General features: G+C 44.3%; 1 protein-coding gene across 1 annotated transcript in view; it reads left to right on the forward strand.

Moving 5' to 3' along the window:
• Nucleotides 1–14,403, forward strand: part of CPT1B (carnitine palmitoyltransferase 1B) — a 144,581-nt gene that overhangs the window by 12,627 nt on the left and 117,551 nt on the right. The window contains exons 2-4 of the mRNA XM_069229479.1: nucleotides 1,389–1,548; nucleotides 2,485–2,624; nucleotides 5,080–5,251. Of these exons, the coding sequence (XP_069085580.1) occupies nucleotides 1,408–1,548; nucleotides 2,485–2,624; nucleotides 5,080–5,251 (453 nt within the window). The 5' untranslated portion in view covers nucleotides 1,389–1,407. The remainder of the gene's footprint in view (nucleotides 1–1,388; nucleotides 1,549–2,484; nucleotides 2,625–5,079; nucleotides 5,252–14,403) is intronic.

A 14,403-nucleotide genomic window follows, 5' to 3' on the forward strand; every position in this document is an offset into this window, starting at 1 on the left:
AGGAAATACAGAGGAGAAATACAAATATTTTTCCCCGTTGTGCTTCACTTGGGAAGGTGTTGCATTTTGACGCATTTCTAGGTTTACAAGTCTTTATAAATTTGGAAATGTAGCAAAACCTATGGATGGATGCATGGGAATGCCCATGCTCCACCCATGGAATGCCTCCCAACTTGAAATGCAGTGTAATGCAGCACAAGCGAAGCAGTTGCCTTACGTTGCATATCTTTACAAAGCCATGCAAGGCCATGCAAATCAGGCTTTGAGGTGCACTGTAAATATTACTGAAGGCTTTGCTTTTTCCTTGCATGTCCCAAAGACAGTGAAAAGGAATAATAAATATAGGCCTAAATTTTGTGATTTCCATAGTATGCCCCCAACAAAGTATTTTGGTTCTTCAAACTTTCTGTTATTGCATCCAGATATATAACACAACAATTGATATACATATAAAACCAGCCAGGACTATTGACATTTTTAATTGCTCTTAGCGTTTTAAGACAAATTAGTAACGACAATGATATTATTGTAAATAATAATGAAAATGTTTCAATTCTGAAATTGAAACTGTGAATTAAACGTTACTGAGGCATGTGGAAGAAGTAATGGTCTTCAGAATGTCTCAATCACTCTTGTTATGTTCACTCTTTTGGTCATGCACGGTCTCTTCTCTACACATCTCGTCCATCTACATATCTTACATCTCTTTCTTCTTCAGCACCCTCTTTTCACTCTGTCCTGACTGCCTTTCTCCCACTTCTCCTTCACTTCATCACTCCCAAAACACAACACGTGCGCTCTGTAAGCGCCGCTTTTTCAGTTACTTTTGCCCTGTCAGTATGCTGACAAATGTATACCTCCTTCACACACATTCGCACAGAACCACAGCTGGAATAGGTGACCATTGCCTTGTGCACCCCTCACCAGCCCAAGAATTGGATGACCGTCTATTCTGAACACCTTTTTGACTCACTGACAATCACCGTGAGAAACTTGCACTGCCTTCAGACTCAAATCCAGAGCATTCGATTGTGACTCGTTCTAAGTATCTGAAGGTGCCTCAGGTCAAAATATGGACTGTACAGAAGTAATATGCTACACGAAAAAAATACAGAACACACCCTGAAAATAATTTATTATTGTGTTCCCTAAGAGTGCTAAACATGTGAAATGTTAACAGGAACTAAATCACTGACATGGATTACCTTAACTTGTTTTCGCATTCCCTGTTCAGAAATTGATCAGTGTTTTTGCCGGTCAAGTTAAGGATATAAATATAGGGCCCTATAGAGATCTTTTGCAAATGTCCATTTTGAATTACTGCCTTGTCTGAGACCCAGAGGGAACTCCCTTGCTGGATTCATCTCTCTATTTCAACCTTTGCACAGGTGGTGTGAGCATCCCAAGATGGCAGAAGCACATCAAGCCGTGGCCTTCCAGTTCACGGTCACGCCAGAAGGATTTGATTTCCAGCTGAGCCGGGAGGCTCTGAAGCACTTCTTTCTGACAGAAGTCCGGTCTTGGAGAAAGCGATTGACACGGATAAAGGTCAGCTGTGGAGCCATTTCTTCTATCTCTTTCTTTCTCTCCCTGTGCCTATCATTCCTTCTGCCTCCCTCGTTCCCCTCCTCTGTCCCTCTCTTTTATTCCCTCTCGTGTTCAGCTCATTCCTTCATCTTTCTCTTGCTCCTCTCTTTCTTGGATCCTCCCTTGCATTCGTTTTCCCCATCGGCCTCACATAGTCTCTTTTTCACGGCTCTTGTCTCTTGTTCATGTAATTCCCTGATTCTCTTTCTAGTTTCTCTGTTCCTACCTCTATCACTATTTCTCTATCTTCTTCCTTGATTCTCTCTCCTACTCTTCGTGGACTTAGAACCTCTACAATGTTCTCTGACTCTCTGCTGTTCCTCTTGAACCCCCATCATTTCTTCCTCTGTTTCTCTGATTCCCTCGCTCTCGAATCTCACTTTTCTTGACTTTTTCTTGATCCTTTCTCTCTCTGACTCTCACTCTTTTTTCCATTATGGTCCTTGATTCTCTCACACATTCCTTTTGATCCGTGATCCTCGCCAATGTTTCATCCTTTCGTGACCTCTCTCGCTCTCACTGGCTTTGAATCCCCATCTTCTCTCTCCCTCCTTCCTGTTCCCCTCTTCACCTGCTCTTTGTTGTTCCAGTCTATTCCCACTCCTTTCTTCTTCTTCTAATTTTCTGATCCTCTCCTGTCCTATGTTCCTCTCTTCTATCGATCCACCTTCTTCTGACCAAATTTTCCCAACAGTCTTTTATCTCTGCCTTTGTCTGCTCCTTGCTGGGCCCTCTCTTTCCTTTCTACCGCACCCCTCTATTCACTGCCATTTTAAATCCAGCACTCATCTTTTTTCTGCCTCTCTTCTTCTCACTGCACACACATCTTTGTCCTTCAGCCTCTTGCATTTTTGCTCGACTTACGTGTAGTTGTCTCTGTGCCTGTTTACCCCACAGAACAGCATCCTGACAGGTTTGTATCCTGCCAGCCCCACCAGCTGGCTGTTGGTTACTGTTGGGACTGTGGGCTGCCTGTATGCGAAGATCGACCTGTCTGCAGGGATGATTGGACACATCCGCAATGTCCTTCCAGGGAGGTGAGACACCAAGCAGCCTTTACTGCACCCTGCTGTGTTCTGCTGCGGCCTGCTACACCTCCTGCTTCATGCTGCAAGCTGATGTTGCCAGATGCTCCCTGGTAAAGCCTGCTGCATCCTTCTAGGCCCTTCTGCGTCGCCCTGTTCCTCGCTGGATGGAGAATGTGAGGTGTGCGTGTGTGAAAAGCGGGGCTACAAACCTTGAGACCGCTCTTGTTAACACGCATCATGTGTACAAACATGTGCACCTCTTATTTCTATCAGGAGTGAGGACTAATACTAAAAATGTATGAAGCGAGCCCCTGACCTTTTCTGTGCCAGGGATTTTCGTTTGCCCGTCCCCTATTGTTGTACCTGAGAGAGGTCATTGGTCTGTGTTTTTGCCCAACATATTGCTAGATGTAAACAGGACATCTTTAATTTTAAAAGTCCTGCGGCCGTCGCCAGGCGTATGCAGGCTGCAATGTGAAATGGCAACCCCTGCAGTACAAGATTGTATGTTGAGCTCCGTTAGGAAAGTCAGTCTGGTGTGACATGTTACCAGGAATGTCCTTCCGGTGCAGGTCCTTTATCCTCTCGGGGTCGGCAATAACTGCTCTTGGTGCTGGGGAAGGATGAACCCCAGGGCAAAGGAATGCCTCATCCGACATGCAGAATGTGCACCAGGGAGAGGTTTCCGACCCGCACCTGGCTTCCAAGGGTTGTTATTTTATGTAGTCAAGAAGAGATGCTGTCCGGCTCAGAAAACCGCTCTGCAGCCATCTTGAAAATACTGGAAGTACGTCATGTGACAATCGCCGCTGCACGGTTTCTGGTCTAACTTGGCAAGTGAATGGCTGGATCGGTTGTGTTGAGGGAGTTCAACTAAACTCATTAAGGTTCAGGCCGCAGTCCCATCCCTGGCCAATCAGTGACCTTCACACATTGTGAGTGTGTGAAGAATCAGATCTGTAACACGCCATGCCTCCTAATGAAAACATGCATTACTGTTAGAGGACGTCTATGGAGTGAGAACATTACACATGGCCCACAATGTGTGTGCACTTGCATGTGTGTAAGAAGGCAGGAGGGTGCCTATCTCCCTGTATTGTATATCTCTTTGTCTCTGCAGTGTGTTCCAGTAGTGTGATCCCAGACTGCTCTAAGGATGCTATGCACTGCAAGACATAACTTTTCTTCTCAGCCTTCTTGCGCTGCATTAAAACCTGTTCATTGTGAAGTGTAGCTTGTCTCTCCGATTCCGTTTGAGTGCATATAGTTAAACACGTTTTAGTGTCCCTGTTTTCTGTGTGTATTTTATATTAATTTCTTACCTGTGTTTTTTGCGTTGTGTTTGTGCATGTTTGTTTGAATTTATGCATAATGCCTGGCCTTGGGGAGATGAAGTGCACAGGGCATTGTGTCCTGTGGTTTTACGGTATGATGGGGAATTGGATGTTGCTGGCCACTGAACATTTTGATCTGCATGGGATGACCGTCTCAAGCATTGGACATCCCAAAAGTGAGATCCTCCTTATGTTTTTTGAAGTTTCACTGCTGTTAAGTGGAGTTTTGATCACTCTAGTTTGATGGGTTAAGCGATGCATTAGCAATGCTCCCAATCTTACTAGATTTCATTCCTCAAAAGGTAAACCGCGGATGCTCCCAATCATTAACGGATACTCCGCCATAGAGGTGAGCTCTTCATGCAGTTGCTTGTCCTACATGTAACTGTTGTGGGGTAAACATCGCTTTTCCCTATGACAGTTGTTCATAAATTTTACTACTGAAGAGTTGCATTTCAGAATTTGGTTTACAAAAATATAGCTTGATATACTTATTGTTTAAATATTGTTTACAAAAATATAGCTTGATATACTTATTGTTTAAATATTGTTTACAAAAATGTAGCTTGATATACTTATTGTGTTCTAAATATTGTTTACAAAAAAATGTGCTTCATTTTATGTAGATTTTCTATTATTACTGGGTGATATTATTGTAAATAATATTTATGCCTAAATATTTAGATCCAACCATAGTCTAACTAGGATATTCTGGTACCAAACCACTGAAGAGGTACACCTCTAGCAGTACAGATATTCCTAGATTTCACACTTGATGAGGGAAACTGGTGATCCCAGTAACTGTAAGTTTCACTCAGGAGGTGAATTTCTAGGATCCCAGAAATGATAGGTTTTAGTGAGGCAATGAACCCGTGGTGACCTCAGAAATCATTTTTTTGTTTGTTAGCGAGGTCAAACCTCGAAAGTCTCATTTCTATTTTGGTTCTGAGTCTAGCTACTACATCGGTGACCTCATGGTGGTCTCAGTGATCCAAAGTTCTGCTGTTGAGAGGGGAGGTAATGAGGGTTCACTACCAGAGAGGTGAGCTGGTGGTCCCAGTAGCACGTGCTTTCTCTCTTGTGGAGACGGACTCCTGATGCGTCCTCACCTTTGTCTCCCTTCACTCTAGTGCCCTGCTTGGCACTCACACCAAGACCCTCATGAGTGCCACCCTCTTCTCGACAGGCCTATGGCTGTCCGGGATCCTGTTCTTCAGACAAGCCACGAAGCTGCTGCTGTCCTATCATGGCTGGATGTTCGAGCCTCATGGCAAGATCAGCAGAAGCACCAAGGTTTGGGCGGTAAGTGCTCGTAGGATGCCCTGAGTGAGCAAAGTTGATTTTGGGCTTCAGGGACCGCATCAGGTACTCTATATTATTTGACCCATCCTCCCCCCTCTTCATTTCTAACAGATGCAAAGAAGTATTGTATGGCTACACAGCTGTCAAGTTCACTAACACTAATAGTTGTTCCACAGGAGTGTCAAGCCCACCTTTTAAATAACTGCATTAAACACTGGTCACAGTTGATCCTCAATATGTACAGAGTCCCCGAGTGTATATAAAAATGGCGTTGTGAACACGTGGCATAACACAAAATTACGGGCCCCCCCCTACAGAAAGTGACGAGGGACCCAGCGTTTCCCAGATTGCACTAATATTCATTGGTCTTGGATTTAATGCCCCCCCCCCCGAATGGTTAGGCCCCCGCTCTACGCTGAAGGGGCCTGCTCGGAAAAGCAGTGTGGCTTTCCCAAGTATTTAAATATTTCTTATTACAAGCCATTGCACACATTTTGCAACACATAAAATGGCATGGCTTAGAGGGTGAGGGGTTCCCTCCAAAACAAGGAACCCTGGGGGACCCCCCCATAATGCAGGGGCCTACCTTACGTGTTTTGAACACCATAAGTGCAAGTGTAACTCTACCTGCGTAACCTGGGTAATTATCTAAGAGAGGAGAGCAAACCATGATTCAGCAGAGCTCTAGAGTATTTCAATGCCAGTTGCCCTTTTTCGGAGTAAAGGGCTGCTTAGAGCCTAAGGTTCTGATGTTCTGGGCTGCACATGGAAGCCCACTGAGGGTTTGGAGGAATAGCAGATGCTTGCTCTGGAATGCAGAAGGTACCCTTGGTGCATTCCTTGATACCTTCAGTCTAAGGGGTCATGAAGGCATCCGCAGGAAAAGGAACTAACTCTAAGAGCTCTGCTCACAATCTGTAGTTGTTACTCCCCACTCCTTCCCCTAAATCCTCTGCAGCAAACCGCAGAATGTGAGCTAAAATAATGTTAAGAGGGGCCACAATTGTGATCTCACCAGAGGCCAGTTGCACTGTGATGTCAAATATGGGTCAACTACCATGGACATTTTAGTATATCACTGTTCAAGCGCCAACAGGTTTCCTGTGGACAAGGCTTCCAGGCAGGCCAGGAACACGCCCATAGAAGCTGCAAATTTGATTCATAGGTTGAGGTTGATTCAAAACACAAGTGTGGCCCTGAAGGCTATACAAACCTTAGGCTTAAAGGGGACACATGTCTGTTAATATTACACCTGCTTTACCCCTCCTGCACTTGCAGGCAGGAAGAAACTAGCCTCTGCATGGAAACTGTTACAAATTAATGGGATGTTGACTATGGGAGGACCTCTTCCACTCATCGCATAAAATGTTGTCTCATGCACACCGGCCTCCACCTCACAGCCACACTTTGGTAAGTGACTTCTAATTTCAGTGAAGAATCCATTTGGGAGCATTAGCAGCTGGCACGTTAGCATGAGAACGCGAGACAGTTATGCAGAAACAGGACATCCTGGTAGCATTGATGTATTGTCTCCTTCAGTTTACTGATCTGTCAGGCGGCTGCTGTACTGAGGGCATGACTCTCTTCCAAACCCTCGAGCACTCTCAGTAAACACACATTGAAAACTGTCTCCTAGGGCCCGGTAGTTTTTTATATGAATAGAGAAAGTTTGCTGACCTTGAGATGTCTCAAAGGTAAACGGTCATTATCTGTCTAGCCTGGAGTAATGTAGGGGACCCAAATGAGCATTGGAAATGGATTTAATCTCTCAAAGACTTTTAGGCCTTCATCACTTAGTATTTCCTTACTTGGAATGGCTATTTTAGGAGCAGACCCATGAACTGTGGAACTTTTAAAGAATCTGCAAAACTAGTTAGTTGACTAATTATGTCCAAGAATCCTGTGGATCATAAGTTGTAATCCAAGGAGGTCGGCTATGTCTCTAATTCATTCTAATGTGAGTTAAAAAAATATTGATGACACGGGTAAAAATCAGGTGTCCTGGTATTCCCCGTCCGTGTGGTTACTTGCCCTATCCAGGCTCCAGATTTTGAAACTTCATGATACAGATGTGAAATAAAAGCCGGATTCAGAGATTCCAATCCCGGTAATTTCAACACCCCAGCACTATTTCACTTGTAACCGGCCTCTGTTGTTTTAAACTCAAAGGGACAAATCAGTTTCGGGCGCGCATTCCAAAAAAGGCCCACTTTGTTAGGTGGGTATTCTCAGAGCAGCGCCCTTAAGGGGCCTTGAGCCCAGCTGTCCAGAAAGAATCATCAGAAGAGGCCCTGTTGGACCAGAAGTGGAGGACCTGAGGAGACTATGGTGAGCCCATACTCATTCCCATCCCGGGGCGAAGCCCGTAGCTACACTTTTCCATTGCATGGTTTTCGCTTCTTTACCCCAGTCCTTGATGTCGCTTTTCATTGGCCGGAACCAGCTATCCAGATTCTGAAAGCACGTGACAGATGCCGCTCGCCATTTCCGTTGTGGGGATAGCCTCGATTAAAGTTGTTACTGCTTCCGGACCACAAACCCCAGCTTGGTTCCCCCTCATTGAGCTTGGGAGGCCGGTGGGTGCTCCTAATTCATTAGTTGCCCCTGTAAACTGAAGTCTTGTCTGCAGCTAGTCAGTGAGGGGGTACAGGTCCCTGAAGTCTGCCGCTTCTAGGGTTGCGGTTGAAGGTGCCTGTTTTACCCTGGCATCCGAGAGGGAAGTTATTGTTTGGTGCCTGACCTGGCAGTACACGTTTGGTTGTGGAGGACAGCACAGCCATCGTGTGCTGATTTATGTGTTCTGTAATTAACATGTATTCTTCAGTGATCATGTGAGATAAATGCTTTAGAATAGATTGCACTGCAAATTTTCCTGGCACAATGTACCTGTTGAATGGTGCTGTCTCACGTTGTCCCATTTCATAAATGAGTACTTCTGTTTTTTTTTTCTTTGTGTTCTGGTACTTGTAGCTCCGTGTTTAAAACGAAATAACAAAACTACCAACACTAAATTGCAGAAAGAAACCCGAACTGTAAAACCTACTAGTGCCGGAGAGCATCAAAACTCTGCTATGTAATTTAGCTCTAGGAGCTGGTTTTGGAACTGCCTAATGACACGAAGTTATATCTGACACTAGCAGTCAAAACTGTTTTTAAGTCAATGGAAATTTGGATGCTGTCAGTTTCAGCTCATACCGCAGGTGAAACAGTGACACTACAAGTCCCAGAATGCCAAACGATGCTTCTTAAAATGAGAATAATCGATGAAATTATCACTAGTGACTTGGGTATGTCATTGAACAACCTGTGGCATGGTGGTACCACTGAAGCTCAGTCACTTGCATCAATGATGTGAGGGTGTAGAATTATTTTTCTTTTTTAGGTCTGTGCTAGTCAGTGCATGCACTGTCTCTTCCAGAAATTTTGCTTACAGCCCTCCTATAGCTTTATCATTGGTTTGCTTCTGCGTTGCTCTCATTTCCTTCGTTCTGGTTTGTCAAGGGATGCCTGCGTCATGTCCTCTCCTTGTGTTTGGCCCACCCTTGGAGCATGGACCTTGCTTGTCTGTCACTTAAACTGCCCATTCCTTCGGTCAGTTGTGTGCCTTTCACACTCAAGTGTTATATTTGCAATTTTGTAAGCCAAGCGTTGCCATTAAAGTTCACATGGACCAGATACGCCAGGTTTAAAATCTCTGCTTTCACGCCTGTTTTCTCAGTAAATTCAAATAGTAAACTGCTTCAAAGGACTCTGACAACTAGTAGATATAAAATGAGTCCTGTAAAAACATCAAGTGAATAAGAATAAAACATAGGAAATACACTGCCACATTTACTTTATAAATGAAATATGTTATTAATCAACCATATCAGTGATGGACACTTCAAATAAGGGAAACACAAGTCTAGCTCCGGGTCTGAGTTATCATTACGAGTGACCCGTTAACCCTGACTGGGCTGGTAATAGTCATTGGGCTCATCGAGATTACACAGCCAGAGGGCACACGTGGACAAGAGTGTTTCACCCACCCCGTTTCCCACGTTTCACCTACACCTGATATCACTGTTTTGTCCCAAAACTGCTTTTGATTAATGGAGGCTACAGGGCGGACGCGCCACTGGTACACCATAAACCCATGAAGCTTTGGTATAAGTGCTTAAACAAAACGATGGTACTCGTAGATATCACTTGAAAACATCAATAAATAATTTAAAAAGCTGAATAGCCAATTGCAGTTAAGGCTGTCACCATAGAATCACGGTTCAGACCTCCGTAAGGATTTTGGACAATATTTCTCATATTCATTTATATGTAAAAAACTAAAACATTAAACATTTACATCCACTGGTCATAGTGAAAATATGTGCAGTGTCCCCAGTGAAAATAATCACAGAAAAGAGCAATTGAACACATTGTTTTACAATAACACAAGTGTATGTGTGTTTCTCATAACAAACAACCATCCTAAATTCTCAATAGTGGTCCTTTTGCCTTCTACAAGTTCCACCCTATTTGTTTGTTTGTTATAGTTCTCAATGGCATTTCGACCCAGAACGTATTGACCTGGTCTTATCAGGAAACAAATGTTAAGGAGATTATCTAACAACCACAAAAATTGATAAAGACTACAACAATCTGCCAAATTTTTATATAGTCACCATCTTGAAATGCCCAAACATTGCATGGCACTTGCTTAGGGGGCAAAATATTTAACCCCCTAAGGTTTGAACCCTTGTGGAAGGTCCCAGGTGCTCCATCTGGTTTGGAAAGGACCAAGAGCCATATGTACGTAGAATGGGTAAAAACCCTTGATACATCTGGCCCTAAATGTAGTGTGTTCTCTATGGAGTAACAAGCTCGCCCTCAGCGTTCTTCTTGCCCATTCTAACCGCAGCACATGGGTCTTCCCACACCTGTTGAAGCACCAGGGACCTTCCACATTGACTGAAACCTCAGGGGGTTGAATCCTTTGCCCCCTGAGTTAGTATCAGTTGTTTGGATATTTCACAAGGGTGACTATATAAACGTTTTGCAGATTGTTGCAACCTTCACCTATTTGGGGTTGTAAGATATTCCCCTTATCATTTATATCCTGATGGGGTCTGGTCATTTTAGTTGTATGCCTCCGAGGAGGAACATTTTCTCTTGCCCAGATTTTGTGGCTGTTATCCAGTAGAGAGAGCATGCGGTGTGGAAGCACTGTTGGTGGAGTGACCCAAGTCGCTAATGTACACTTTCCCTCCATTTCCTCTTATCCCAAAGCCTCTAGATAAAATTCAGGAAGAGGAAGCAGAGGTGATAGTAATAGTTCCCTTTTGGCCATGTAAATCTTTGTTCCCTCTACTTCCTGTTGTAGTTATTTTTATTTTTTGACGTTTTATGTAGCGTGAATGCGGCTCAAGGGCACTGGAGTGCTATACATGAGTAACGGGTTACGTTACACAAGGTCAGATTCATGTTTTTATTTTTTTAGGGACGGGGAGATTAAATTAGTTGCCCAGAGTTACAGAATGTTGAGCTGAGTCTTGGCCCTGGTTCTCCAACTCAGTAGTTGGCTGATCTGGCCATTAAGCCACATCTCCCACTTGGAAGATTCCCTAAGAACCTTCCAATTTCTACATCACCTCTGAGCCCTTCAACTCTCCCTCCTCTGCTCAGATGCTCTTTCTCAGCCTGGAAGTTTAAAGGTGACATTTGCAGAAGATAGGTCTTCCTCTTCACTTAGCAGATACTTTTCAAAGGTCCAGAAGATCCTCAACTCTGGTATTTATTTGGTATTAGTTTATTTGTTCGATTAATGAACACCACTACAAAAATCTTTAAAAAGTCCTGTGAGTAGTACAGTTTAAAAAATAAGAATATAAGACAGGCAAATATGATAAAACATTCTGCACAGATTTTAAAATGAAACAAGCAGCTGACTTTTAACTCATGACTAACAGTGGATCTGTCGATTAACCCCTTCGCTGCCAGGCCTTTTCCCCCTCCTGTGCCGAGCCTTTTTTTGGCTATTTGGAGCAGTTCACGCTTAGGCCCTCATAACTTTTTGTTCACATAAGCTACCCACGCCACATTTGCGTCCTTTTTTTCCAACATCCTAGGGATTCTAGAGGTACCCAGACTTTGTGGGTTCCCCAGAAGGAGGCCAAGAAATTAGCCAAAAAACAGTGAAAATTTCGTTTTTTTAAAAAAAAATGGGAAAAATGGGTTGCAGAAGAAGGCTTGTGGTTTTTCCCCTGAAAAGGGCATCAACAAAGGGTTTGCGGTGCTAAAATCACCAGCTTCCCAGCTTTCAGGAACAGGCAGACTTGAATCAGAAAACCCAATTTTTCAACACAATTTTGGCATTTTACTGGGACATACCCCATTTTTATGATTTTTTGTGCTTTCAGCCTCCTTCCAGTCAGTGACAGAAATGGGCATGAAACCAACGCTGGATCCCAGAAACCACAACATTTCTGAAAAGTAGACAAAATTCTGAATTCAGCAAGGGGTAATTTGTGTAGATCCTACAAGGGTTTCCTACAGAAAATAACAACTGAAAAAGAAAAATATTGAAATTGAGGTGAAAAAAACATCACTTTTTCTCTACGTTTTACTCTGTAACTTTTACCTGCAATGTCAGATTTTTGAAAGCAATATACCGTTCCGTCTGCTGGACTCTTCTGGTTGCGGGGACATATAGGGCTTGCAGGTTCATCAAGAACTCTAGGTACCCAGAGCCAATAAATGACCTGCACCCTGCAGTGGGTTTTCATTCTATGCCGGGTATACAGCAATTCATTTGCTGAAATACAAAGAGTAAAAAATAGCTATCAAGAAAACTTTTGTATTTCCAAAATGGGCACAAGATAAGGTGTTGAGAAGCAGTGGTTATTTGCACATCTCTGAATTCCGGGGTGCCCAAACTAGCATGTGAATTACAGGGCATTTCTCAAATAGACGTCTTTTTTACACACTGTCTTACATTTGGAAGGGAAAAATGTAGAGAAAGACAAGGGGCAATAACACTTGTTTTGCTATTCTATGTTCCCCCAAGTCTCCCGATAAAAATGATACCTCACTTGTGTGGGTAGGCCAAACGCCCGCGACAGGATATGCCCCAAAACACAACGTGGACACATCACAGAAAACAGAGCTGTTTTTAGCAAAGTGACTACCTGTAGATTTTGGCCTCTAGCTCAGCCGCCACCTAGGGAAACCTACCAAACCTGTGCATTTCTGAAAACTAGAGACCTAGGGGAATCCAAGATGGGGTGACTTGTGTGGCTCGGACCAGGTTCTGTTACCCAGAATCCTTTGCAAACCTCAATGTGGCTAAAAAAACACATGTTCCTCACATTTCTGTGTCAGAAAGTTCTGGAATCTGAGAGGAGCCACAAATTTCCTTCCACCCAGCGTTCCCCCACGTCTCCCGATGAAAATGATACCTCACTTGTGTGGGTAGGCCTAGCGCCCGCGACAGGAAACGCCCCAAAGCGCAACGTGGACACAGCCAAATTTTTGAAGGAAAACAGAGGTGTTTTTTGCAAAGTGCCTACCTGTAGATTTTGGCCTGTAGCTCAGCCGCCACCTAGGGAACCTACCAAACCTGTGCATTTCTGAAAACTAGAGACCTAGGGGAATCCAAGATGGGGTGACTTGTGTGGCTTGGACCAGGTTCTGTTACCCAGAATCCTTTGCAAACCTCAAAATTTGGCTAAAAAAACACATGTTCCTCACATTTCTGTGGCAGAAAGTTCTGGAATCTGAGAGGAGGCACAAATTTCCTTCCACCCAGCGTTCCCCCACGTCTCCCGATGAAAATGATACCTCACTTGTGTGGGTAGGCCTAGCGCCCGCGACAGGAAACGCCCCAAAGCGCAACGTGGACACAGCCAAATTTTTGAAGGAAAACAGAGGTGTTTTTTGCAAAGTGCCTACCTGTAGATTTTGGCCTGTAGCTCAGCCGCCACCTAGGGAACCTACCAAACCTGTGCATTTCTGAAAACTAGAGACCTAGGGGAATCCAAGATGGGGTGACTTGTGTGGCTTGGACCAGGTTCTGTTACCCAGAATCCTTTGCAAACCTCAAAATTTGGCTAAAAAAACACATGTTCCTCACATTTCTGTGGCAGAAAGTTCTGGAATCTGAGAGGAGCCACAAATTTCCTTCCACCCAGCGTTCCCCCACGTCTCCCGATGAAAATGATACCTCACTTGTGTGGGTAGGCCTAGCTCCTGCGACAGGAAACGCCCCAAAGCGCAACGTGGACACAGCCAAATTTTTGAAGGAAAACAGAGGTGTTTTCTGCAAAGTGCCTACCTGTAGATTTTGGCCTGTAGCTCAGCCGCCACCTAGGGAAACCTACCAAACCTGTGCATTTCTGAAAACTAGAGACCTAGGGGAATCCAAGATGGGGTGACTTGTGTGGCTCGGACCAGGTTCTGTTACCCAGAATCCTTTGCAAACCTCAAAATTTGGCTAAAAAACCACATGTTCCTCACATTTCTGTGGCAGAAAGTTCTGGAATCTGAGAGGAGGCACAAATTTCCTTCCACCCAGCGTTCCCCCACGTCTCCCGATAAAAATGATACCTCACTTGTGTGGGTAGGCCTAGCGCTCGCGACAGGAAACGGACCAAAACACAACGTGGACACATCAAATTTTTTCATGGAAAACAGTGCTTACCTGTGGATTTTGGCCTCTAGCTCAGCCGGCACCTGGGGAAACCTAGCAAACCAGCGCATTTCTGAAAACTAGCGACCTAGGGGAATCCAAGATGGGGTGATTTGCCGGGCTCTGACCAGGTTCTGTTACCCAGAATCCTTTGCAAACATCAAAATTTGGCCCAAAAACACTTTTTCCTCTCATTTCGGTGACAGAAAGTTCTGGAATCTGAGAGGAGCCACAAATTTCCTTCCACCCAGCGTTCCCCTAAGTCTCTCCATAAAAATGGTACCTCACTTGTGTGGGTAGGCCTAGCGCCCACGAAAGGAAATGGCCCAAAACACAACGTGGACACAACATATTTTTTCACAGAAAACAGAGGTGTTTTTTGCAAAGTGCCTACCTGTGGATTTTGACCTCTAGCTCAGCCGGCCCCGGGGGGGGGGGGAAATGCCCTAAAATAAATTTGACCCCCCCCTGCCCAGGAGCGACCCTTGCCTAC

Source organism: Pleurodeles waltl, chromosome 4_1 (genome assembly GCF_031143425.1).
Source record: "Pleurodeles waltl isolate 20211129_DDA chromosome 4_1, aPleWal1.hap1.20221129, whole genome shotgun sequence".
Classification (NCBI taxonomy): Eukaryota; Metazoa; Chordata; class Amphibia; order Caudata; family Salamandridae; genus Pleurodeles; species Pleurodeles waltl.